The sequence below is a fragment of the Seriola lalandi genome, unplaced genomic scaffold (assembly GCF_002814215.2).
Source record: "Seriola lalandi dorsalis isolate HSWRI2012SDOR001 ecotype SW California unplaced genomic scaffold, Sedor1 jcf7180002055004, whole genome shotgun sequence".
NCBI lineage: Eukaryota > Metazoa > Chordata > Actinopteri > Carangiformes > Carangidae > Seriola > Seriola lalandi.
The window spans coordinates 195,788-220,364 of NW_019525548.1; the positions used below are offsets into that span (position 1 = coordinate 195,788).

The 24,577-nt window shown below is 43.7% G+C and overlaps 2 protein-coding genes across 2 annotated transcripts; one reads left to right on the forward strand and one right to left on the reverse strand.

The window, feature by feature from the left end:
• Positions 1–1,219: 1,219 nt before the first annotated feature.
• Positions 1,220–15,858, reverse strand: top3a (DNA topoisomerase III alpha). The gene is made up of 19 exons (XM_023397197.2): positions 15,339–15,858; positions 14,716–14,775; positions 14,536–14,609; positions 14,372–14,447; positions 13,999–14,107; positions 13,749–13,892; positions 13,394–13,564; positions 13,196–13,296; positions 11,152–11,226; positions 10,916–10,998; positions 10,311–10,521; positions 9,312–9,497; positions 9,068–9,197; positions 7,938–8,051; positions 7,213–7,378; positions 6,930–7,076; positions 6,203–6,325; positions 3,578–4,332; positions 1,220–2,655 (listed from the first exon to the last, which is right to left on the reverse strand). Exons 1-19 carry the CDS (start codon positions 15,573–15,575, stop codon positions 2,492–2,494), a joined length of 3,126 nt encoding a protein of 1,041 aa, XP_023252965.1. The 5' UTR covers positions 15,576–15,858; the 3' UTR covers positions 1,220–2,491.
• Positions 15,859–16,917: 1,059 nt separating this feature from the next.
• On the forward strand, positions 16,918–24,536 carry smcr8a (Smith-Magenis syndrome chromosome region, candidate 8a). The gene is made up of 3 exons (XM_023397198.2): positions 16,918–18,161; positions 18,903–20,651; positions 21,828–24,536. Exons 1-3 carry the CDS (start codon positions 17,560–17,562, stop codon positions 22,288–22,290), a joined length of 2,814 nt encoding a protein of 937 aa, XP_023252966.1. The 5' UTR covers positions 16,918–17,559; the 3' UTR covers positions 22,291–24,536.
• The last annotated feature ends 41 nt before the right edge of the window (positions 24,537–24,577 follow it).

A 24,577-nucleotide genomic window follows, 5' to 3' on the forward strand; every position in this document is an offset into this window, starting at 1 on the left:
AGGAGTTGTGGAGCTGAGGATGAAGCGGCACACACACACAAAAAAAAAACCAACACAGCAGGACGGATCACAGCGCTCACTCCCACCCACATGTTATGACTCACGCATGACTCACCAAACGTGCCAGTAAGAAGATCAGCGCTACTTCACTGGAATATCAACAGACTGAAAAAAAAAAAAACACATTAGGGTAACTTACAGCCTCATACCGGGAAACCATACGTTTCTGGTTTATTCCCCCTTTGTCCCGGCCCTTTATCCCGAGGCGCCTCCACTTCCCTGAGCCCGCCCGTCCTCACAGCCCAGCAGCAGTTCTGGGAAAAAATAAAACTGTTGAAAAAGAAATAAATAAATAAACAATAAAAGAATAAATAATAAAAGAAAAATTAAATGATAAAAATGAGTAAATCAATAGATTAAAATCCAGCTGTGAAACCCAAAGCAGCATCCACCCACTTTATCTGAGAGGAGGCGAATTAACTGATAACATTTACCATCACTACTCAGCATCAGCCTGATTAACAGTCAGCATTTGAAACTGGTTTGACATTAGTGTGTATTTCTGCAGTGAACACAGTGGTGGAAAGTGCAGTACTGAAGCACTGAGGTACTTGTACTACTACTTGTACTTTTCACTCCACTACACTTGTGGCTTGTGGCTTCAGTATCCAACAATCCAATAATGTAATGTGTCATCATCCACAGGGGGCATTTTACTGCACAATGAGCAAGAGGTGGGAGCGAGTCTCAAGTCCAAAGTTACTGTGGTGAGAATCAAGCAACTAAGTTTGGTAGTTTTAATATATTTCTTTCATGATGTCTTGAAACTCTGAATGCAGGACTTTTACTTGTGTATTTTATTTTATAATACAGTGCGGCATTGTGACTTTCACCGCTGGTCAGGACAGAAAATATAATATAATACTGTTTAAGCACTTCTTGCTCCACTTGGCTTAACAGTTAATAACAGTAAAAAAAAGTTATTTGGAAATTGAATATTCTTAGAAAATGCAATAGGAATGAGATTTTTTATATTTGCTCATTATGCTTATTGTGTACAGCAGCAACAAAGATGTTCATAGAAGTGAAAGTGGAAGATAAAAACCAAAACCAAAAGCAGTGCAACCAACACAAAAACAATAAACCAGCTGATCAAACCAAAACCAAAAGTCGTAACATCACACTCTGTGAAGACTGTAGAGATATGAACCACGGAAAGTAACTGCACATTAAAGTTTATTATCATTCATAAATATTCAGAAAATAATGTTGAGGCTGACAGTTCCTCAGACCAACAACCAGTTTCCTTTTTCTTTACATCGACAGTGTAAAAACGTATTTAAACACATTTAAAAAAGCTTAAAGATACTGATGATGAAAATGATTTGAAAACTAAAGTCAACATATTAATACGTTCTATTAATTATTAATAAACTGTGTGCAAATATGTTTTCTTTAAAATACACATGTATTCGTCAAAGACAGCACTGTCACCTTTTCTCCAGCTGATCTCAGTCAGGACCGTGAATATAGAGCAACAACAGACGGGAGAATTAATTTGATCAAAGGCCAGCAGAACAAATTTCCCATTAACCGTTGAGCACTTTCACTTTACTGCAGTTATAAACACCCACAAGTTTTAAACTTTGTTCGGAGCTTTTTCCTCAAGCGGCGGAAGAGCCGAGTTTTAAACAACCAGAGTTCAAAGCGATGCAGTTACCCTGCATCTGTTTGTGAACGTTGCACTAAGATTTAAAGGAAAAGTTTGATATTTTGTCAGATTACAGATTAAAAATGAGAGGTACAACATGTCAGTGAGGTTTAGATGTATTTTGTTACCTCGCTACATAGCCAGGCTAGCTGTTTCCTGCCTTCTCCAGTCGTTATGGAAACCTAAACTAAATGATTGCTGACTGTAGCTTCATATTTACTGTTTAGGCACGAGACTGATTCTCGGCAAGGAAGTTTACGAGGAGTCTTTAACGGAAACTGGCAGCCATCTGGCAGCAAATAACAGACACAAAATGGTCGGTTCGATCCCGGAAAATTACCCACAACTTTTCTACCAGGGGCCAGAAACGAGCCATCCATCTTGAACTAGCGCTGCAGATCTGAGGAGACTTGAGAAATCACAGCTGAATGACAACAGAAAGAGAAGCACTAGTTTCTACTGACCTGGGACACAAAATGTCTTTAACTCTTTAAAAGATTGACCAATGTGAGGCACAATTCAGACTGAGAAATACAATTTTTGATTTTGTCTGGAGCTGTAGTTGCTGTAGTTATTACATTCTTGTTCTCAAAACTTTTCTTGACCTCCGCCTCTGTTATTAAATACAAGGTGTAGAAGATGAGGTCCTCCCCGTGTGAAGAGGCACTTACAATGTGACATGCAGCATATTCGAAAAACAAAATCTGACTCCACGTTGTTGGGACTTCAACACGCCTTCAGAGCAGCTTCACAGTCATTGTCTTTACCCAGCGACAGCGGTCACCGCTGGGGACAGGTGACTCGAGTGTGCCCCGGCATGTGGCAGATGCCGCAGGTGCGGGGTTTCTTAGCAGCAGGAGGTTTGTTGGTGATGGCATCTCCTATTGTATTCCTCGCCCTCTTCCCTCCGTCTCCACTTCCACCGAATCCACCACCAAAACCACCTGACACGAGGGAGCAGAGGTCAAACACAGCATGAGTTGGTTAGAGGTCACTGCATGAAGAGCATAAAACATGTGTGTGTGTGTGTGTGTGTGCGGCAGGACTGACAGCAGCGAGTCTGCCTGATGAGCGGATGCCTCAAGGTCTCAGTGGGAGTGTTTGTGAGTCGTGACAGCTTTTCTTTATCATTAAATAAGGACGTAGGTGAGGAGGAACATTCTCTCTTGTCTGATCTGAGTGTACATCTTTTTTCTGCTTGCATGCTTATATTAAAACATTTTTAATAATCTTACAAAGCACACAGAAAGAGTTCACGGTGCAAATGATTTGACAGGCAGATTATTGTAGTAAGACACTGAACTGTGCTGCAAATGTCTGTCTGTAATGTGCTGTTTATGTTAATGTATCAATGGCTGCTCTTCCCTTTAATGCATCTTTGTAATTTAAAGTGATTTCAAGAGAAAAGTTTAATTATTTGAATTAATTGAGTAAAAGAAACCACAACATAATCTGGTCCTAAAACACAGAATCAGAGTCTCGAATCAAACCCATCACACAGTAACAGTGTCCACGCTTTGATCTTTGAGCGGTGACTCTACTCCTTTATGCAACCAAGGTGTCTGAGTGATTTATTGTTGAGACGAAGTAGCCCGTTTTTACCCACATGCAGCTGTACCTGAACACTATGCTAACATGCTCAAAGTGACGATGCTAACATCCTGATGTTTAGCACGTAATAAGGTTTAGCATGTTCCCCATCTTAGTCACAGTCACAACCCTCGCTGTCATGAGGACATGTTGTTGTCCTCACAACTTCAAAGGGCTCGGTTTTACGGTTACAATTAGATTTAGCTTAAGTAGAGGGTTAGGCGTGTGTGTGTGTGTGTGTGTGTGTGTGTGTGTGTGTGTGTGTGTGTGCCTTGCCTGGAGGAGGTACGTTCTCATCAGCCCATTGGAAGAAGCTGCACTGCTGCTCTCTCGGCTTCCCGCAGGTGTGAAACATCCGGCCCTTGTTTGGCCCGTCCTTCTGCACCGTGCGCGTCACTGCCGCCTCGTTACAGTTGCACATTATCTCGTGCGCTCCAGCTCCTCCGTCCTGCCCCCTACCTCCGTTGAATGTGTTCCTGAACCCGAGCGAGGGCATCGGAGGGTGGGAGGTCCTCGGTGCAGGCGGCGGACGCGGAGGCCCCAGACACTGTGGCGCCCCCTGTTGACTCGGCTGGTCGGCCCACAGGAAGAAGTTGCAGTTCCCGGCGTTGCACTTGTAAAACTGACGCCCTTGGTTGGGACCGTCTTTGCGCACAGTGAGGAGAAGTGCGTCCTGACCACAGTTGCACACGATGGCGTCGCCGTTTGGGTCTGCACCGCTCCCGCCGGCGCCCAGCGGGGGTCCAGGCTGAGGGGTCCAGGAGGGGACAGGAGGGAGGGGGGGTCGAGGATTGGAGCGTGGGGCTCTGGGTGGCTCTGCTCTGGGGGGCCTTGGACCTGGTGGCCAAGGATCATCTCCTCTTCTTCCTCTTCCTCCTCCCCCACCTCCTCCTCCGCCACCTCCTCCACCTGCTCTGAGGTATTTCAGGTCCAGCACCTCTCTGAGCGTCTCGTCACATCCACCAATGCAGCCAACAAATTCCAAAGGCATCATGGGAGGGACGCTGCCCCTGCGGAACTTGAACTTCAACCTGAAGGACGTAGGACAAATGGGAGGCGGCTGTTAACCCTGAAAAAACTCTAATTATCATCCGGTAAAATGTAAAGTCACTTATTATTCATCCAGAAATGTAACGTACATTAACTTATTTTGAGTTTTTATGTGCCTTAGACAAACTCATTTAACTCAGTGTGCAAATGGTCCTTGTTTGTTGGAGCTGAACCGATATTTCATTTCACACAAATCAGAAACAAAAACAGAATACAAGTATAATAACTGTAATGAGTGAAAATGGGACAACCCAATAAGACTCATAAACTTGTCACTGCATGTACAAAATAGAATTTCAACCAGAAAATTCCTAAATCCTAAAACATCTATCTCATGTCTATATATCGATTTAATAGGCAAGATACAGAATCAGCAATAAATGTTAGATAAAAAAATAACAGCAACATATTTTAGTAACGACGGCTGCTTCAAGTTTCTTTTTAAAAGCAGAAAGAAATAGTGACATTTTTTAGAGAGTCATCAAGCTCGTTCACACCCGTGGACCTCTGCACACCACACTACAACTTTGTGCATTTAAGTTTACGTTTCTTTCCCTCTGTAAGATGTTTTTTTTTCTGGTCTCACAATTCTACATTAAAACATGTGTAAATGAACCGAGCTCTGTCACGTCAGATCATCTACCAACACAGCTGGAGCAGCTGCTGTAACTTTGTGTGTGTGTGTGTATATATACCATCATTAAAAAACACAGGAATGCATGTAGGACAACATTTGGGATGATATAGCACGTTGCCATGGTGACCGGCGAGATGGCAGCAGTAAGCAACAGTTTGTTACAGCACTTACTGAAATCTGATTTTAAAAAGACAGTGATATTGTTTTTAGAGTAAGTGCTGTTAAGTTCAACTTTGAGCTCTGCGCCAGACTGGTTGCCACGGTAACGGATGCTGGTGTGGAGCACTTTGGCTCGCTGCGCTGCGAGCCTGCCCTATATTTGGACTGAGCCGAGGCACGTGTTCAAGGGGTTAACGCCCACTTGCGTAAACAAGGATTTTGACAAGTTTTTTTCTTGCGCTGATGAAGCAGCCGAGAGCTTCATCTGCGCTCCCACATACACTTAATCAATAATCTAACAATAATCTCTGTGTTCACTGAACTGAGCGTTGGAAAAGAACATGCTTTCAAAGTTCATTATGTGGCGTTACCGAGGGGCTGAACTGAGATATGGAACCAAAGACCGAAGGATCTCTGATCATCAGCAACAGAAAAAGGAGCCTCTGTTGTAAATCAGTGTAATATGTAAATGTCCCGGTTGTATTTATATAATGCAATACATCATTACTCTACTGTCTGCCTGGTTATTTGCTCAAAGTAGTATTTTTTGTAATTTCATACAGCTGGGTGACTCACAAGAGACAGATCAAAGAAGACTAAGGGGGCGTTCACACACACAGATTCCAAAAGATGTGAAAGCGCCGGCTGCTATTCGTCGTCAATGAGACCTGCGCTGCACAGCTGCAGCAGAGAAGTTGAAAAAGTCTCAACTTGAATCATCATTAATCATTAATTCCAAGGGAGGAACTTTAAATAACAGCTCTCACTACAACCTTTCGTTGACACCTCCGCCGAGGCTGATGGAAATGTCATCAGCTTTGCAGCGATTCGGTCATAAACCGGAGTATTTGAGAAATTTTAATTTTTAATCCTGATGATGGCGCTGGATGAAAAATTAAAAGATCACCAAAGTTATGACAATTCATCTTGAGGGCGACAGGAACATTTCTTGACAAGTCATCCAGCAGCTGTTGAGATACTTCAGTCTGGACCGACTAACGGACAACTATCGCTGGAGTGTTCAGCTGGTCCGACGTAAAAAAGTAAATACTTACATGTGAACGGGCCGCGGCTGACAGGTGGGACAAATGCTGTCATCTCTGCTGACCTCCAGCACTGTGTCAGGGAACCACACTGCTGTCTTACAGGCTGGGAAACCCACACAGGATAGGAACTTACTGCAGGGGGGGGGGCACACAGGAATATTTACAACAAATACTCCTCTCCAAAGCCGGCTGTATTTTGTTAGACCACGTTTCAGATTCCCTTTGGATTCAGATCATTTCAGTTCAATATAAAGAATCAACTTAAAAAGACCATGTTCTGACATTATGTATTCGGGGCCTGTTATGAAAACTACACCTTGTTGGTGTCTTTTTATCTACGAGCTGTGAAAACATGGATCTCTAAGAATAATAGAAGAGTTAAAAAATGAAAATGAGTAAAAGAGTTTGAATTTAATAGATTATAATTAAGAGTGAGCTGTTGTAGCAGCACCAAAAATAAACTGCATTACTATGCGATGACTTATCTCTCAGTTAGTCTCTGCCAGATTAGTTTTATTGCACGCTATCAAGGTAGAAATGCAAATTAATAACTAATGATCCGCTTTGGAAAGTGTGCAGGTGAATTGTAGTTAATCGGCAAGTTGTGACATTTGAAAGAAAGCATCTTTTGTTGGGGATGAGGAGTTTTAAAGATTAGTTTTAAAGTGCTGAACGAACAAACAGCATCTACGTCATAAATAAATCAAGCTTGTATCAGTAACACAGTCGTCTCAACCTGTTTCCCTCCCTCTTCTTCCTCAGCACCATGTCCCGACCGCAGTTAGGACACTTCCTGACGGGCAGCGGGATCTCCATGTCCTGCTGCTCCGCTTCAGGGATCTCCTGGGCCGCACCCAGATACGGCGACAGGGCTTCGTCCAACCTGAGGCGAGAAGAGAGAGTGACGTCTCAACATTTAATAATAATAATAATAATAATAGTGACAGGATTCTGTTCGTTTGTGTGCAGGCGGCGCATCAGGAACACACAGATTTACAGCGAGATGAAGAGCTACTGACTTCTTCGCCTTCCTGACGGACTCGATGAAGACAGTCTTGTATTTCTGGATGTGGTGCAGCAGCACGCTGCGTTTGTCCTTCCTGCCCTCCGACACCAGCTTGAGATCTGCCTCCAACTCAGCACGCAGGTCTGGTTTGGACATCTCATAGCCCATGGAGTTGTAACCTAAACAAACAAACACACATACACACTTATAAAGATGATTTTTTTTTTTTTTTTTTTTTATAAAGTCTGGCTTTTAATTGAATTTCATTTTTTTTATCTTTCTATTTATTTATATATTTTATATTTTAAGCTGTTTTACTGGTGTTTCCTTTTATTCTGTGATTATTTTCTCGACTGTTAATAACCTACTTTAATCTCTGGTTATTTATTCTACTTTTATTTCTGGTTTTATTCTCTTCCAAACATCTCCTCCCTTTTAGCATTTTATTATTTCATCTTTACTATTTGGTCTATCTTACCTTTCATTTATGGTTTTACTCACTGCAACACATGTCCTCTGTTTTAATATTTTATTATTTTCTCTTTATTACTTTGTTTTTATCTTTGCTTTCCAGTCTTCAGTGTTTCCTCAGTTCCTGTTACTGTTGTCTTTTTTTAAGTAGTGTTTTTATCCCTTAGTGCTCTGTGTGTTCATGGGAGTTACTGTGTCTTTGTGTGTGTGTGTGTGTGTGTGTGTGTGTGTGTGTGTGTGTGTGTGTGTGTGTGTGTGTGTACATACCCTCCACCAGCCCCATGCCGAGCTCTCCAGGGAGAAACCTCTGATCAGCTGTCAGGCCCACATACATGCGACTCTTGATAGTCTCGATGTGCTCTGCATGGGTTGCATCTGTGCCTGTAAAACACACAGTTCAAACAATAGATTTTCCACTAGACGTTAAAACAAATGAAGTCTACGTTCATTAAGTTGTTACTTTAAAATCAGATAAGGTGCAAACTGGTTACTACATACACACCGACACACAAAATAAGTCCTTTTTTCAATGTGTGCACGTGAGAGAAAATCCAGGTGGACATAAACTGTCCAAACTGGCATATATCCACAGATCAGTGGGTGTGCTGTGAGATAATAGAAATTCACTCACTATACTGTTTGTACCAAGACAATTTTCTGTTAGTAATTCCTGTTGCATTGGGCTTCTGTTGCTATTTACTTCTCTATATATATTGAAAATAAATATAATATAAACTCTGACAAAAGATCTGGTTGCTAACATCCACTAAGCTTCATGGAAATAAGACTAAATAAAATAACCTACTAGTTTAGCACTGCACTTCTACACTGTCAGATTCAGACTTCGTTTACTCAACGCATTCTTCCCCCTTGTCAAAACCTGGTGCCTACATTACCCACAATGCAACGTGACCACCGGCAGTTTGGTTGGAGATTGGGGTGTGTTATGACAGTTAAGCAGCTAAGCAACAAGCCTCAAGCAGAGATGAGAGGTGGGCTTCAGAGGTCTGGTAAACTCTTTTCTTTACAACTGCACACCCACAGTTTTCTGCTCCAACTGATGTTGTTTATCAGACTTTGCACAGCTCCCTCTGGAGCCACTAAAGGCTTTAACACTTTCCACATAAGCAGTAGTTCTCCCAAACACCTGTGGACAGACTCTCGTGTATAAAACTGGTGGAATTCATGGGCGTTATATTAGAAAAGTGTAGATTTTGGGGCTTGATTTTATATTTTGCACATTCACAAATTCAGACGTTTGTGGGAGTTACCAATATTTTCTTCTCTCTGATGTGTTCATAATTAAGTGTTTGTGAGTCTGTGAGTAGCTGGGACCACACACACATTAAAAACACTGCCTCTGCTTGTGTGTGCGTGTGTGTGTGTGTGTGCTCTACCAATGCCGTGCTTCTCCATCAGCGAAATGAGGTCGGCTTCGGTGAGCAGCTGCGGAGGACTCGTCTGTCCGTCCACCATCTCTATAGCAGAGGGCTGGAACTGGGAGCCCTGCTCGTACACTGGAATCACCTACAACAGGTAAAGCGGACGTACGTAAGATATATCACACACAAACACCAAGAGCCAGGAATCAGCTGGAACCCCACAACAACACACTACTGTAACATCCACCCCCCACCCTACCTTGGCGCTCCACCTGTCGTACGGGTAAACATCCAGGTAGTTCCTTTCAATGATCATGAGTCCCGAGGTGGAGAACATCTCCTGGGCTATGTCTATATCCACCACCGTCTCGTGCCCTAAAGCATCCTGGGATACACAAGCCAGGAAGTGCCGGACAATGAACTCATACACACGGCCTTCGTTGCCCTGGACGGAGACGAAACAGAGAATTGTTACGTCAGAGTCAGTGTTTGTTCCCGTGTGTGTTTGTTTGTTTGTGTGTGTGTGTGTGTGTGTGTGTGTGTGTGTGTGTGTGTGTGTATATACACTACATTGGTGACTTTATCTTTGTAACCTTTGCAGCAGACGAGACCTTGAGTCAATTGTTCCAATCATACTGTTGAAAAACAATACAAGGACTAGTTGGGCACAGAAACCGCCTCCTAATGAACAGCAGCGGGTATAATTTATTAATTATGAATCAAGATGGAATCAGGATCATCGCCTCATGGTCGTATCCCTCCGCCACTCGGACTAGTTTCAGGTTACATCCCTGTTTATCCAGAGTCAGATCAAATATTAACCATTTGTGTCAAATTTGCCCATAATTGCTGTGTGAAGTCTTGAGTAATGGCTAAAAAAATGTTTTGAGGTCACTGTGACCTCTGACCCCCAATATCTAATCAGTTCGTCCTTGAGTCCAAGAGAACATTAGTGCCACATGAAGAAGTTCCTTCAAGGCGTTACGGAGATACTGCGTTCACAAGACCACCTTGACCTTGACCTTTGACCTTTAGCCACCAAATTTTCATCAGTTCATCCTCGAGTCCTAGTGAATGTTTGTGCAAAATTTGAAGAAGTTCCTTCAAGGCGTTACTGAGATATCGTGTCCACCAGACTGGGACGGACAACCTGAAAACAACATGGCTGCTGCTCTGACTGTCGACGGCACAGAGACATAAAAAACAAAACAAGTGAATGAATTATGCACAAACTGAGCTCTGCTTTCTGTGAACGCACCTGCAGCGTATTGGTGTACTTGGTGGGGTGTATGGGGGGATGGGCTTGGTCAGATTTCTTGCCCTGCCGTGGGTTGGGACCCCCGGGCTGCTCGAGCACCCGCTGGGCGAACGTCCCCCAGACCGGACTTTGAGTCTGCTGCTCCACCAGGGGGCCGAGAGGCAGGTTTGTGGGGAAAATGTTGGTTTCTGTGCGGGGGTAGCTTATAAACCTGAGAAAGGGGGGGGGGCACACGACACACAGTCACAAGTAATCTTTGCACAAAGAAACTAAGGTGGAACACTCTGGAAATATGACATCACTGGTAAACTCCTCTATGAAACGCCTGAACTGCCAGATGGCGCCTTCTCGTGTGCAAAAATAGGACCGGCTTTGAGGTGGTTTAACAACCTGCTAAACAAAAAAAATACATTCGACCGTTTCACTGACAACCACAAAGCGTCTAAATAAAAGTGGCTTCGGGCCAGCTTTCGGGCTGAAACAAGTTCAAACGAAAGATAGGACATTTAGCATATGGTCGGACCCAGACAACACGTTGCTGTTTGGACGCCAGTAAATGCGTACATTACCCAAAATGCTGCTTGCTCCAAAACTCACACACTCACCCTTGGGTGTAGAGTTTTTCTGCAATTTTCATTGTCTCTTTGGCGCTTATTCTCAGCTTCCGAGATGCCAGTTTCTCCATTTCCTGTTGGTCAGATAAAGGTAGAGGACTGCTCATGAGGGGGGGGGCTGTTTTCTGTCATGCTAGAAAACAGCTACATGCACTTTATACCATAAACACGTGTGTTTTAATACGCAGCATATGTGTGTGTGTGGCTGTTTGACTTCATGTTCTTACCACAGTGTCCAAAGGCAGCGGTCTCCACTTGCTCTTGGGTTTGCTGGTTACTGAGGTGACTGTTGCTATGGGATCCTAGAAATGAGTAAACGTTATTCTTGTGTGTAGTTCTTTTTTTTTTTTTTTTAAACATGTGGCTTTTAGCCCATTTTATTCAGGCAGGTTGGAAACACATTTGAATTTAAATTTGCTGCTGAGTCCTCGTGAGGTAACAGCTGCAGGTGGAGGAGAGGTTACACGTGTGGATGCAACACACACACACACACACACACACACACACACACACACACACACACACACACACACACACACACACACACACACACACACACACACAGTTGCTATGAGTCCACACATCTTTTCTAGGTGCACAGCATCAACAATCAGTGTTTTTCCATCGATATTAAATCAGTAAATGAACTGTGCGATCAGGATAACCACATCAATATGTTGTCGAGATGAACGCCCTCCCCTCTCTCGCTTCGCTGGTGCTGTGTTACAGTATGAAGACATTTTGTACTCGTTATGCAAGAGCAAAAGTTAGACCAAGTTTTTTTTCTTTAAGATTTCTTTTTTTTTTTGCCATTTTACCTTTATTTCATTACAAATAAAGGAAACACAGGGATGTTGCAGTGGTTTAATCTTTTAACCACGAGGTCAGTGGACACCCTCGGCTTCCAGGACAGGGGGGCAGGAACAATAGTTAAACATTTTCAACTAATCTAATTAAAGCAGTGAAAGAACGGTACAGTAGCTCCCTGCAGTCCTTTGTTTCCTGATGATGGACCTTTCACTTCATATAGATCAACATCGGTGCAAACAGACCTTAATCCATCAAGTGCAGGATTTCACTGGTAACAGGAGATGTTAAATTAACACATGTGGGCACGTGGATGACACAATTCACATTCCTGCTAACGGTTTCACACTGTTCCACTCATCTAGAAGAAGAATTCTGCCAGAAAAGAAACCTGAATGCAAATAATGTAGGTTTTAAAATGTTTAAGAAAGAAAAAAGAAAAGGCACATGGCACCTTTAAAGCTCCATAAACTGATATTTTGGTTTTGGGGCGACAGAGCTCAGCAGACTAAAGAGGAACTGCAGACCTGGATGATGATCTCTGTGGGTGTCTCTCTCAAAAACACCCCTTTCATATTATACTGGTAATATAAAAGACGTTCATTACTGCAGCTTTACTGTAGAATTTAGTGACAAAAACATAAATAAACCAAGATGCATGTAATACAATAATATTGATGTGTCTCATCATCATTAGAGCTTTTTTCTCAGTTAGTTATTAGTGAAAAAAGGAGAGAAGCAAATAACTGAACAAAAAAACATAAATAACTGAGTACAAGGACAAACAGTGTCTGTGTTTGTCTGATCTTGAAAGTCACATCTTGCTCCGTGGGAAACATGATAATTACACGCTCGTTAGCTGTGAGCATCTTGGCAAACACTTAGTGTTAATGTTTTTCTATAACAGTCACGGGTTCAGACGACATCTCTATCCTGCCACCGGCAACTGAGACCAAACGGAGCAACTAAATGTACCGACAAGAAACAACCTCAAAATATAATGATCATTATAAATCATCGTATCACCATCATAAATACAGAAGGTGATAAAGAGTTATCATCAGGCGTCATTACAGTCTGATAACTGTTGTACATACAATATAATGATAACTGAGTGTGTGTGTATACTCTGTATCTGACCTGACTAGTCTGTTTTAATGGTTTACTTTACTGTATACGGTTAGGATCATACATTTTATTCTAAAATAATTTTCTAATGTTTTTAGCTTTTGACTCTAGACAGTAAGGGCTTTCCTCTCGTGTGTAAACAGCTCAACAATGTTTAAACTTTCCACTGAAGCGTTACATGGACAGCACTCGTGAGATCACTGAAAGAACCTCAGACGCGTCACGTTAAATGTTATAAAGAAAGAGCCGACATCAGCCGACCTATAAAGCTCATACAGCACAGAAAAGGAAACATTTCATGAGAGCATGTGACAATGCAAACAAACAGGCACATACCTCCATGCAGATCTGGTAGAGCACCAGGCAAGCTGTGTGGTTGAAGAGACGGTTTCTTTTCCAGCCGAACTCGACAGTGTCCTCCTCGACCTCGTGGAGCACTGACGCAAAGAAACAGCAGGCTATCGTTTTAAAACCTGAATACTCGCGTCTGCATTGGATTTGTGTGTGTGTGTGTGTGCATGGATGAATTTACACCTTTGATCTTGTAGAAAGTCTCAGGTATGAAAGCCTGGATGGCTTTGAAGCGCTCCACAACGAAGCCCAGAGTGGGAAACTGACAGCTGCCGTATGAGATCAGCTGATTGGCCAGAGACTCTGGAAAGATCTTCTGCAGGCGAAGCGTCTGGAACCGAGTGAAGGATGCACCTGCAGCAGACGAGCACAGGAGAGAGGCCACTTACATATTAAGAACCAAAAGATATACAGTGTTGTATCGTGGGTAAAGTGACATTTAACCAAGGTTTTTCCCTATTAACCATTATCTCTTGAGCCATCATATAATCCTGTGTTGCCTTGTATTATTCAGTACAGTGTTAGAGTGCTACCTCACCTATCCGCAGGTCCAGCTCCTGACGGACATCCACAGCATCACTGACGTTGGCATCCGGCTCCATTAGAGTCTCACAAGCTCTCCGAATGGAGTTGGGGGTTATCTCAGAAAACTTTGCCCGAAAGACCTGTATGTTGGGCTTAACTAAAAACACACACACACACAGTTAGCAGGAGTTATTTATGTACCTGCTAATCTCTGAGATGCAGACACAACAAAAAACAACACACACACATTATTAACATCGTACCTGCTTTGCAGACATTAATAACTTCAAAGCCAATGTTTTCTCCCTCTCTGTCACAATCAGTCCAGATGACTAAGGCCTGGCACTGCCTCGCCTCTTTCTCTAGCGTCCGCTACAGAGACAGAGAGAGACGGAGAAAGGGAAGAAATGTGGAGACTTAAGGAGTCAGGAAAACCTTTCAATTCTCATTATTCTGTCTGGGAGAGAAATGAAAAGGCAATGAATAAAAATAAAGATTGTGTCTTGGTCAATTGTTAAAAGTTACCACTACTAATAACATTCAAACATCATAATCAACCACACAAAGAGAGACAGATCCCACAGGTTTGTTTAAATAGAAAGTAAGGATTTCTGGGATGACAGTAAATGAGCATACCTTGATTTGTACCATGTTATCTGGACAATACTTCTCTACCTCAGCATCAAATAACAGCACAGGATTACAACTGAGCCTTTAGAGAGAAAATATACAATCACTTGTTATAATTCTGTGTGACGCTGAAAAACACAATAACATAAAAGAAACCTAATTTAAATTACCATTTCTGGAACGGCGCTTTAAACTCCAGACCCAGTAAATGGCCTGATACCGAAGTCATTGTTACCGTCACATTCTGCAGCAGGACGGAGACAAAATCAAACAAACAGCATAAACACACAAAAGAACAGAGGTACAGGTCCATGTGTGCATATCTAATTATTTCACTGTATTTGCTTTACCTGACCAAAGAGATGATATTCACACTCATAGATTTTATTAAACTTTGACATCCCTTCCCTCTGAAATGGAAAAGAAAACAATCAGTACTTGAGCAACCAAATAAACCGGAGGAACAGGGGGTAATACACAATCATTGATTCAGAGTTTTTGTTATAATTATATCTATATAATCATTGGTCTGAGGATAGGTGTTGTATGATGAAAATACAAATCTGTCTACTGTCAGAGATCTTGACGTAGTGTTTATACTATGGAAGCTGTTCGACTAACAGCTCTGGTTGTTGATCAGGACTGTTTTAAGGCAATACTGAATTTTATATTATTTATGAATTAATGTGATGAAACAGAGTTTTAGCCCACAACTTATAATTATTTTCATTTTTGATTAATCTGTTGGTTATGTTGATTGATTAGTGTATAAGATAATGGAGAGACATGTTCATATTCTTTTTCTCATTTACAAAAACAGTAAAACAAAAAAGCATTTGAGAAAGTGGAAATAGCAACTATTTGGCATTTTTAGCCCATTTATTTTGTGTCCATCGACTAATCGTTTCACCATCACACTGATTAATAATTGTGTTGGAGGTGTTTGTACTGCTGGTGAAGAGATGTGACTGACCCTCCTGGCCCTGCCGTTGGACATGATCTCTAAGATCCCTTTGGCTGCATCGTTTTTCTCAGCTACGCAGAGGACCCGCCTGATCTGAGCCCGGCTCTGGATCATGTCTGCCGGCTGCGGTGGCGTGTCTGGACACCGGGCACTCTGCGCCGTACACACACACCTCCGATGGACCCCCCCGAGCCGCTGTACTCCCGGTCGAAGCAAGGATCTCCCGAGAAGGCGCACTAGTATCATGCCTGGCCGCTCTCACATGAAGCAGCCGGTCCTCCGGGCAGCCCCACTGTTGCTGTTAGCATGCTAGCATGCTAGCTGAGCCAGCCGACTAAAGCCATGTTGTCCGTTCCCACAAAACCTTTAACAGGAGCTAAAAAACTACCCAGCGGCAGCTTATCTCCACTCCGGATAAAAAAATAATTGGATAAAATGTACGTTATCCCGCGGAAAAAAACTTTGTAAGTAGCAGCGTCGACCTCTACAATGCTATCGCTAACTATTTACAAATGCCGCGCTCGTCTGTCAAATATTGCCGTATTCAAGGTCGTAACACTGTCGTAAAATCCTGGACCCACCAAAAGACGTTTATAAAAATTGTAAATAAGTGGGTTCAAATTTAATATTGCCTAAATGTGAAGCACATGTAGTATTATTAATCATGTTTTTTTTTCACAATGGTAATAATAATGTAAATAATAAAATTATGTCATATGAGAAATGAGAAATCCACCCTAAATCAGAAAATTTTCATATTGCCATGTCAGTATCTGAGGACCACTGAGGACATGGGGGTCATTTAAACTTTAATCTAAACTTTAAATTTGACTACTACTAAAACTACTAGGCTACTATAATTCAGTATTACTCCACCAAAACTGTATTGCTGGCAGCATGTAGAGAGAACTGCATGTGCCTTTATGTCAGGAAATAAAACATGTTATGTTTTATTTTATAGAGCCATAATAATTCCCTAATAGTTTTGTTGGAAGTTTCCTGCAGAGAAATAAAGCATGCAACCTGCTAAGTACTAAGAAAATATAGGCAAATGCAAATGCAATGTTCCGTGACAGGTCTTTTAGCTAGAGATTGTTGATTATACAAACTGTTAAAGTAAATGCAAATGCTCCATTAGAATGATAATAATATAATGATACAATTAATTTGTGGATTGCAGATATTAAAAAAATTCCAACATGGTTCCTACATGTTAAAAAAAACAAAAACCAAGAAATGCAACATAAAAACAAAACAATAAAACCCTGAAATCAAAAAAAAAAGCAATAACACAATAACAATAATTTTAATAATAGAAAGTAATGAGTGAGAATACAAATAATAAAAAATTCATGACTCATTACCTTATTAGTATTTCTAAAATCCTGGCTATTATCCTGCTGCCAACACAGACAAATGTTAAACTGACAATGAATTGCATAAATGTGTATAAATCTTTTTTAATAATCACCATAATCACATCCAATCATCGCAGAAAGAAATATGCGGAAATTCAGTTTTAGGGTGGATTTTCTCCAGATGGGAGGTGGGTAGGTCACCTGACAAGACTACAACCAGCTGGGTAAACATGGCGTCGGTCTCTGGACGTGAAAATTACATGTAGCGCGTCTTGTCTGTTAACGGTGTTTCTGTCGCAGCAGCGTCTCGTGTCTTAGCCGTGAACAGACTAACGTGATGGACACGACGCGCGAAAACAGGCAGGTTAGAGAAGCGCCTCGGTGATGATGCTTTATATTTTATGTCTCTCTGCACAGCATGAAGGGTCTGATGCCTGCCCGGACCCTGTGATTGGCGCAAAATAATTGCTTTTGTTAACAGAGACACTGACTGTTTTCTGCTGTTTTTTTTTTAAATCTAGTTTTATTCAATCTGACAAATTGCAACGACTGGCTCCTGCAGGGCTACAGCTGAATTTTGGGCCGAATCTGCTCTGAGACCCTCTTTAAATTGAATAAACCAGCTGTATTATTATTATTATCATTATTATTATTATTACTACTATCATTTTTGTGGACCCCTCTCTATCGCTGGACCCCTAGATGTGACAGCTCCTTTAACCTCACTAACAAAAGCTCTGCCTGGACAACGTGAGAGCAAAATGATCAATCTGACTGCACTTGATGTGGCTGCGCTCTGACAGCTGGTTTATGACTGTTAGTGGTGCTGCGCTGTGTCTTGTGTTTCTCATGCCTCTCTCAACAACACCACTATGATAGGCTCACCTGACGTGGTGGCTTTCACTAAAGAGGATGAGTACGGCCAGACAAGTCCGGACCCCTGGGCTCTCCCCGAGGAGTTCTCCATCCCTCTCCATCCTCTGGCCGACTCCAACCCCTGGGCCAAAACCTCCTACGCCAAGTTCACCAAAGACTTCATCCTCATCTCCGAGTTCTCCGAGCAGGTGGGCCCTCAGCCGCTCCTCACCATCCCAGATGACCCCAAAGTCTGTGGCACCTTCGATCTCAACTACTTCTCCCTGCGCATCATGTCGGTGGACTACCAGGCCTCCTTCGTTGGGCACCCGCCTGGCAGCGGCTACCCGAGACTCAGCTTTGTGGAGGACTCGAGGGTGGTGCTGGGCGACTCGAAGGAGGGGGCGTTCGCCTACGTCCATCACCTTACTCTGTATGACCTGGAGGCGAGGGGCTTTGTGCGACCGTTCTGCATGGCGTACGTTTCAGCAGATGAGAGGAAAATCATGCTGCAGTTTCAGGAGCTGTCCCTCCGCTTCTCTCAGGCCTCTGAGTGTCTGAAGGCCGGGAACAGGAGAGCCTTCGCCAAGGAACTCCAGAGGAAGCTGCGGGACCTTGAGTAAGACCTTCAGTACAACCTTTAAATTACTATCCCATGTAGGGGTCACATTCAAATCTTGATATTTCAATATAAGTGCTCTCAGCTCCTTTCTTCAATCATAGGTAAATAGGATAAATTGTAACAGCATGGCCGGTTTAATCAGTTCGGGGGCCGAAAAATTTTATTTTCCTTTTCTCCTACAAAAAATAGGTTTGTAATATCAATGAATTAAATACCAAAATACAAAAGTTTGCACGTTTGCGTGTTAGCATGGGAACATATGCTAATTAGCACAAAACACAAAGTATAGCTGAGGTCAGTTATTTGACCATGAACCAAAAATATTGAGGTTTCGACCTGATGATGATGGTGCAAAGTCAGAGGATCAATAAAGTTATAGAATTCATCAACATTTCACTCAAAATCACAAAAAGTGATGGTGGCACTAGAGGAAAAGTCAGGGGTCACCAAAGTCTATGTCTATGAATATCGTACAACATTTCAATTCATCCAATAGTTTCGGTTTGAACCAAAGTATTGAACTGACCAACCAACAGACCTACGAGCTGCTAGAACGGCTAAATAAGTAAAACCCGCCCCCTAATCTACCGTGTGTGACGTCCCAGCTGCAGGTGTTCAGTTTCTTGTGTTGTGGTTTCTCAGGTACTTTTGACGAAAAAGTCCTATTTCATCAAACTGCTTTACCTTTCCTTGTATGAACACATGTGCACGAGTAACGCCTGTTTTCACCCCCCCCAGGTACACTCACTCCGTGCTGCAGAGGGAGGAGGGCCTGCAGAGAGAGGCGGGGCCTCAGTGCATGTACTCCGCTCACGCTGTGGAGAAAGCCAATGAGCTTGCTAACGTGGAAAAGAGCATCTACGAACACAGAGACCTGCTGAGGCAGATCAGCTCCTACCATTGCCGCCCGCGCCGGGATCCTCACGCTGTCACCTGCCAGAAGTGCATGACCGAGTGCTTGAGGGAGTGTGAGGCGCTGTTAGACAAATACGCCAAGCTCGCCAATCCCTTCAGTTACACCGACAAAGGGGGGAAAGGGGAGGAAGGTCAGGTGGAAGGAGGTGAAAAGGAAGTGGAGGAGGACGTCAAACGCAGGCCGTCCTACACACCACAGCTGATCAAAGCCAAGTCTGCCAAGTGTTTCGACAAGCGCCTGAAGACCCTCCAGGAGCTGTGTGACCAGACTTTCTACGGGGCCACCGTGGAGCTCCTGAAGGAGACGGAGAGGAGTTTCCGGGGCGACCTGTGTTACCTTCACACACGCCGCCTTGACAAGACTCTGCGCAGGAGACAGAGAGTTACCAACTTCCTGTTTGAGGAGGATCTCGGTGATGATGATGAGGATGAAGGAGGAACACTAAGACCGTTTTGTGCTGTGAACCACGCTGTAGACAACTATACACTCTTAAGTCCACCTCCGATTGTGCTGGGACCAGAACCTCTAAAGCTGGACTCACTGGAGCCTCCAGATCCTTTAGACCCGGCCTCTGAGACCAGCCATACTCAGGAGAGTGAGCTTGGGCTCGGGGAGAGCCACCTGGAGTCCTCCCCCTCAGACCAGACTCTGGAGACCCAGGAGAGCTCAGAGGAGACCAAAGGAAGCTTTAGCAGCGATAAGAGCGGGATGGGTCCAGCACAGAAGCACGAAAGTCTTGCTAGTGTGAGGTCAGAACCTCCCGATCCTGATTCCGACTTGACCCTTGACCCCGACCACAACGCTGACCTGGAGAGGGAGAGCAGCAGTGAAGAGACCACTGCAGGGGAGGATGAGGGAGACCAGACGCCGGTGTCTCTGCTGGAAGTGGTGTCTGAGCTGGAGGCCAGCAGAGAGGACGACTGTGAGAGAGGAAGTGATGGGGCTTGTGAGATGGAGTCCGACTTGTTGGTTCCGATGGACACTGCGTGCTGTATGGCTCAAGAGGGTTTCCTGTATGAGGCGTCTCCCCCAGAGGCGGATCTTCATCTGGGCCAAAGCTCCCACCATCAGCCCTCTCATACGCTGGTTGTTAACCAGGAGCCACAGGCCCTCCTTCCACTCCAGGACGACTACACTGTGGGTTCTCCCTGCTCTGAAAGCCCTGCAGCTGGGCTGGAGCTGCCCGTGGGGCTCCTGGGAGATGCAGTTTCCCGTACCTCAGTGGAGGACGGGTCAGACTGCACCATGAGTGCTTCTACAGGGTCCGATCGGGCTGCCTCGCCTCTGGGCTATGGGGGGGTGGTGACCCTGCGTCAGAGGAAGAAGGCCGGACAAGGAGCCCTGAGGTTTGTGCGACAGTACCCCTTTGCCATACAAGCTCTGTGGTGCCTGCTGAGTGGCAGAACCCTGGTGGTTCTCGGGGCAGATGAGGGGAGAGTCCGTCGGTTGGTTGCTGCTCTGGCCCTCTTTGTGCCTGGCCCTGGGAAGTGTGGAGAGAGGGTTCAAGCCTGGCTGTCCTGCCCTTTCACCCTTACTGACCTGCAGAGGTGGAAACTCGTCGGATTGCAAAGGTATGTCCAATTTGCATCTATATATTTTAGGTATTCAACCAACACTCACCACAAAGCTTTCAGGCTCACAGAACATTTGACAGTCTACGTCATCGTCAAGTACGACCACCTTACTCCGTTGTTACTCATCTGGTCTGACTCATTCCCCGATGACTCACATAACTATTCAGCTATTAAACCTCCAGCCTCACGTCTGTGTTGCAGTTTTTTACATTTAGAGACGACGCCTTCACTTCATAACCTTGTGTGCGTTTTGTTTGTTGAGACATTTGGAGGCGCTGAGATAGAAAGGAGGAGCTGTGTAACTAATATCACTGCAGATGAACCGAGCATTGAAATCATTTCAGTATGATTTTCTGAACAGAATCTGAGCCATAAAACAATTACTACATACAGGGTTTTGAACAGTGTCCAATGTGCAGAAACATTAACTCACATGTGTTGGTACAACAGAAATGCGAATATGGCTAAAAGTGCTTAGGGGTGACTTTAAATGTGTAAACCCAGTGGTTCTTTATTGGGAAAAATATTGATTTCATAACATGAACATGCATAACTTACAAATGTAATGATGCTGCTGTACAGGGGAAATATTAATCACCTGTATCATGCTGCTAGATGCTAAAACCTGAGATTAGAGTTCATGATAAATGGAAATAAATGTTCTTCTTTTTCTTCATTATTACCAAAGGTTTAAAATATTATTTAAATTCATCATGTTTAGCTTCAGGATTTTATTAGTAAGTGGAAGACAAGTCATTTCTAACAAGACTGAGAGTCAACAGCTAGCGGCTCTGTCAGGCTGTGCTTTGAGCTAAATGCTAACATGCTGATGTTTACTAGGGTCGCTGTCTAAGTTTAGCAAGGTGTGGCATGCTAATATTTGCTAATTAGTGATTAGCTGAGGCTGATGGGAATAAATTAGCGTTGGACAAGGTGTTGAAAACTGAAGTACAAAGACTTCATGTTGGCGGGTCCATCCTCTGGGAACCCGCCAACCATATCTCAGTCATGGAGATACTTCAGTCTGGTTCACCGACCGACCGGCTGACAATAATTATAATAAATGATAATAATAATATTATGATAAAAGGATATATCTATAGCTACATAAAGCATGTGTGAAAGTTGTCTTTACCAACTAACAAATATGGCGTCTGTCTCTCCGTCTCTCAGAGTGGCGTCCCCTGTGGGTTCTAGCATGCTTTACTCGCTGTCCCGCTACAGTCGCTACATCTCCATCCTCGACGCCGACCAGAAGACTTTGCGCTGCCCGCCGTATCGTGGCCAACTGCTTGCCAACGTAGCCGACCACCGCACCTACATCCGCCGTGGCTCCACCTACTTCCTTCAAGTACAGAGCACCCTGTGTCGCATGGCAGCCAAGGCCTTCCTGTTTACCTTCACCCACCACCTCCACCTGCCGGTCAGCTCCGCGGAGGGGCCGGAGGTGGTGGAGGGCCGACGCCGCTGCTTCCTGCAGGAGCAGCTGGGGCTGGGCGAGGAGGACAGCCAGATACTGCTCTACCTCAGCCAGCTCGTCACTCAGCAGTACCTACAGCCTGCCACCGGGGGCAGCGCAGCAGCAGCACCTTGTTTTAGTTTTAACTACACCACCAGCGTTTTATACAAAATCTAATATTCTTCTGCGAGGACGATTCTCACACACATTTTAGCAGAAATCATCTGTGACCCTTTGGTTTTTAAAGGACCAAAGGTGATCGTAATAAGGTCTAAAGTATTTTTAGTTTCAGGACAATCTCTGCTTTGGTTATTGTTTTTTCTTTTCTGCCATGCTGTCTTTTCCTCTGCTCTCACTATCTCCTCAGTGTGCAGGGAAAAGGAGACGGAGCGAGTTGTGAATGTCAGCGAGTGGTTTACTTGCAGGTGTTTGGTCGGGAGCATGTTGACACTCACAAACACACACACACACACACCGCAGAGCAGACGAAGGTCGCCTCTGCTTATTGTCCTTTGAGCCATTTGTGTGTTTCCCTCCTCCGTGGAAAAAAAAAAATCTTACTTGCACGGGCTTGTTTGAAGTCGTCGTGTCCCCCCTCCCCACTACACACACACACACACACACACACACATATATATATATTTACATGTATTTAATCTCACAAAACTCGATCCAACATGGCTGTCTGTGTGTCGTAAGTGCTGGTCCGAACTCAGCCAGCTCACTGACGGGTTAAATCACAGCTGAGTGTTGACGCCCACCAATCACTGAGCAGTTGTTGTCAGCTATGATATCATCTCAGCTATATGTAAACATGTTTTTCTTTTTCAAGATTACTGTGACATTTTTCTGCTTGTGGTGAACAGACGTCTCTGTGACTCTGACCATGAAACCATGCAGGTTTGTTGCCGCTGGTTTTGTGACAGGCCTCTCTCTTTGGAAAAACACACATTTAACACACATTCCTGCAGTGATGGAGATAGAGTCACGGTGTTGGAGTTTTAACGGAGTAGCATGGGGCATGGAGTAAACATTCCCAGAGGCTGCTTTTTTTTTCTTTCCGGGATGTGGTGCATGAGGAAGTGTGTTCGCTGTGAGAATTAGATCCAGTCGGCTCCACGTGATGTTGCATGTCCAGAGAAATAAACGTCATCACGCGCATACTCATCCACGTAGCGCCAGCGGCAGCCAAAACCTGTCAATATTCACTGCTGGCGAGCATTTTCATGGATATTACTCACACGGTCAGGAACATTTTAAAGCTACTTAACCTAAATGTATTGAATTTCACTGTTGTCTTAAATTTGTGCGAGAGTGTTGTGGTGTCAGCATGAGACTGTCTTGTGCCAGGGTGAATCACCGTATTGATAATATTTCTGTTTTTGTTACATTTGAAGGAACCGACTCGGTCGAGATGCTGAACAGTTTGAGGGGATGTTGCTGGGATGGTGATGTTGTGTTTGTGTAGATTTGATCATGGGGGAAAATGAACTTTGTGTGCCATCGAAAGCAAAACTCTGACGTTTGACACTTTATTTAGGACACTAGTTGCCTATCCTTTTGTTTTTGTTTTTTTTTTGTTTCCTCAGCGATCCTTGCTGAATCTGTGCTCTGAACAAAACTCAACTGTTACATATATTTATTGCTTTCGGACAAAATTTGGATTCTCATGATTACGCCGAGTACGCCCAGATTTTCTGTTTGGAGTTTACTGAAGTTTTTTGCAAAAGGTCCGTCACATCGGCCAGTGAAATCACAGCGAAGTCGTGTCTCTGATCGTATGTTAGATTTTCCAGCTCCGGGTTCTGGTTCTGTGGTGTCGGTGATGGAGCTGGGCTTCTGTGTCTTGGTTGGTAACTGTACTTGTGACTGCATGGACAGAGTTTTAATGTTAAAGGTCAAACAGTGTGGGATCGCGGCGGCTGCCCTTCCTGCTACGAACACATTTTATTTTGTTTTTTAACTACTAACAACAACCTCACATTTTTTTAATTCCACCTATTTTATTATTATTGTTGTTAATATTATAATGATTTCAGTTCAGTGCAGTTTGAACTCAATGATTTCTTTTGTTGCATGTGACATATTTTTTATTGTTTTATTTTCTGAATAACAAGTTTACAACAACAACCCCTTTTTTTTTTTTTTTTAGCTTTTGTCCCTCTAATGCAAAAAGGTGAATGTAATCCAAATAAGCCATACCACAGTGTGCTTAACATGTCGTCACTCAGTGTCCTTATGTTGCCATATCATGTCTACCTTTTGTATCTCATCACGAGGGGGGCGTTGTGTGAACTCCAGCCCTGTACGATGGCGGCGGCGTTGCCAGTTATTTTAATAACGCACGTTGAGAATGTCTTGATGCTTTCATGTAATGTTGATGATAATTCATTTACTCCATTAAATTATTTGAATCCACATCATTTATTGCGTCAGTGCCTGGTTCACGCTGGGGGGGGGGGGG

Bases quoted from the DNA above. Each gene is read 5' to 3' on its own strand.
- top3a (XM_023397197.2), bottom strand. From the start codon at position 15,575: ATGATACTAGTGCGCCTTCTCGGGAGATCCTTGCTTCGACCGGGAGTA. The intron at 14,610-14,715 runs GTAAAGCAAATA...GTCCTGCTGCAG, and splicing joins AATATCATCTCTTTGGTCAG to AATGTGACGGTAACAATGAC. The intron at 7,379-7,937 runs GTATGTACACAC...TTGTTTGTTTAG, and splicing joins CGGCATGGGGCTGGTGGAGG to GTTACAACTCCATGGGCTAT.
- smcr8a (XM_023397198.2), top strand. From the start codon at position 17,560: ATGATAGGCTCACCTGACGTGGTGGCTTTCACTAAAGAGGATGAGTAC. The intron at 18,162-18,902 runs GTAAGACCTTCA...CACCCCCCCCAG, and splicing joins AGGAAGCTGCGGGACCTTGA to GTACACTCACTCCGTGCTGC. The intron at 20,652-21,827 runs GTATGTCCAATT...TCCGTCTCTCAG, and splicing joins AAACTCGTCGGATTGCAAAG to AGTGGCGTCCCCTGTGGGTT.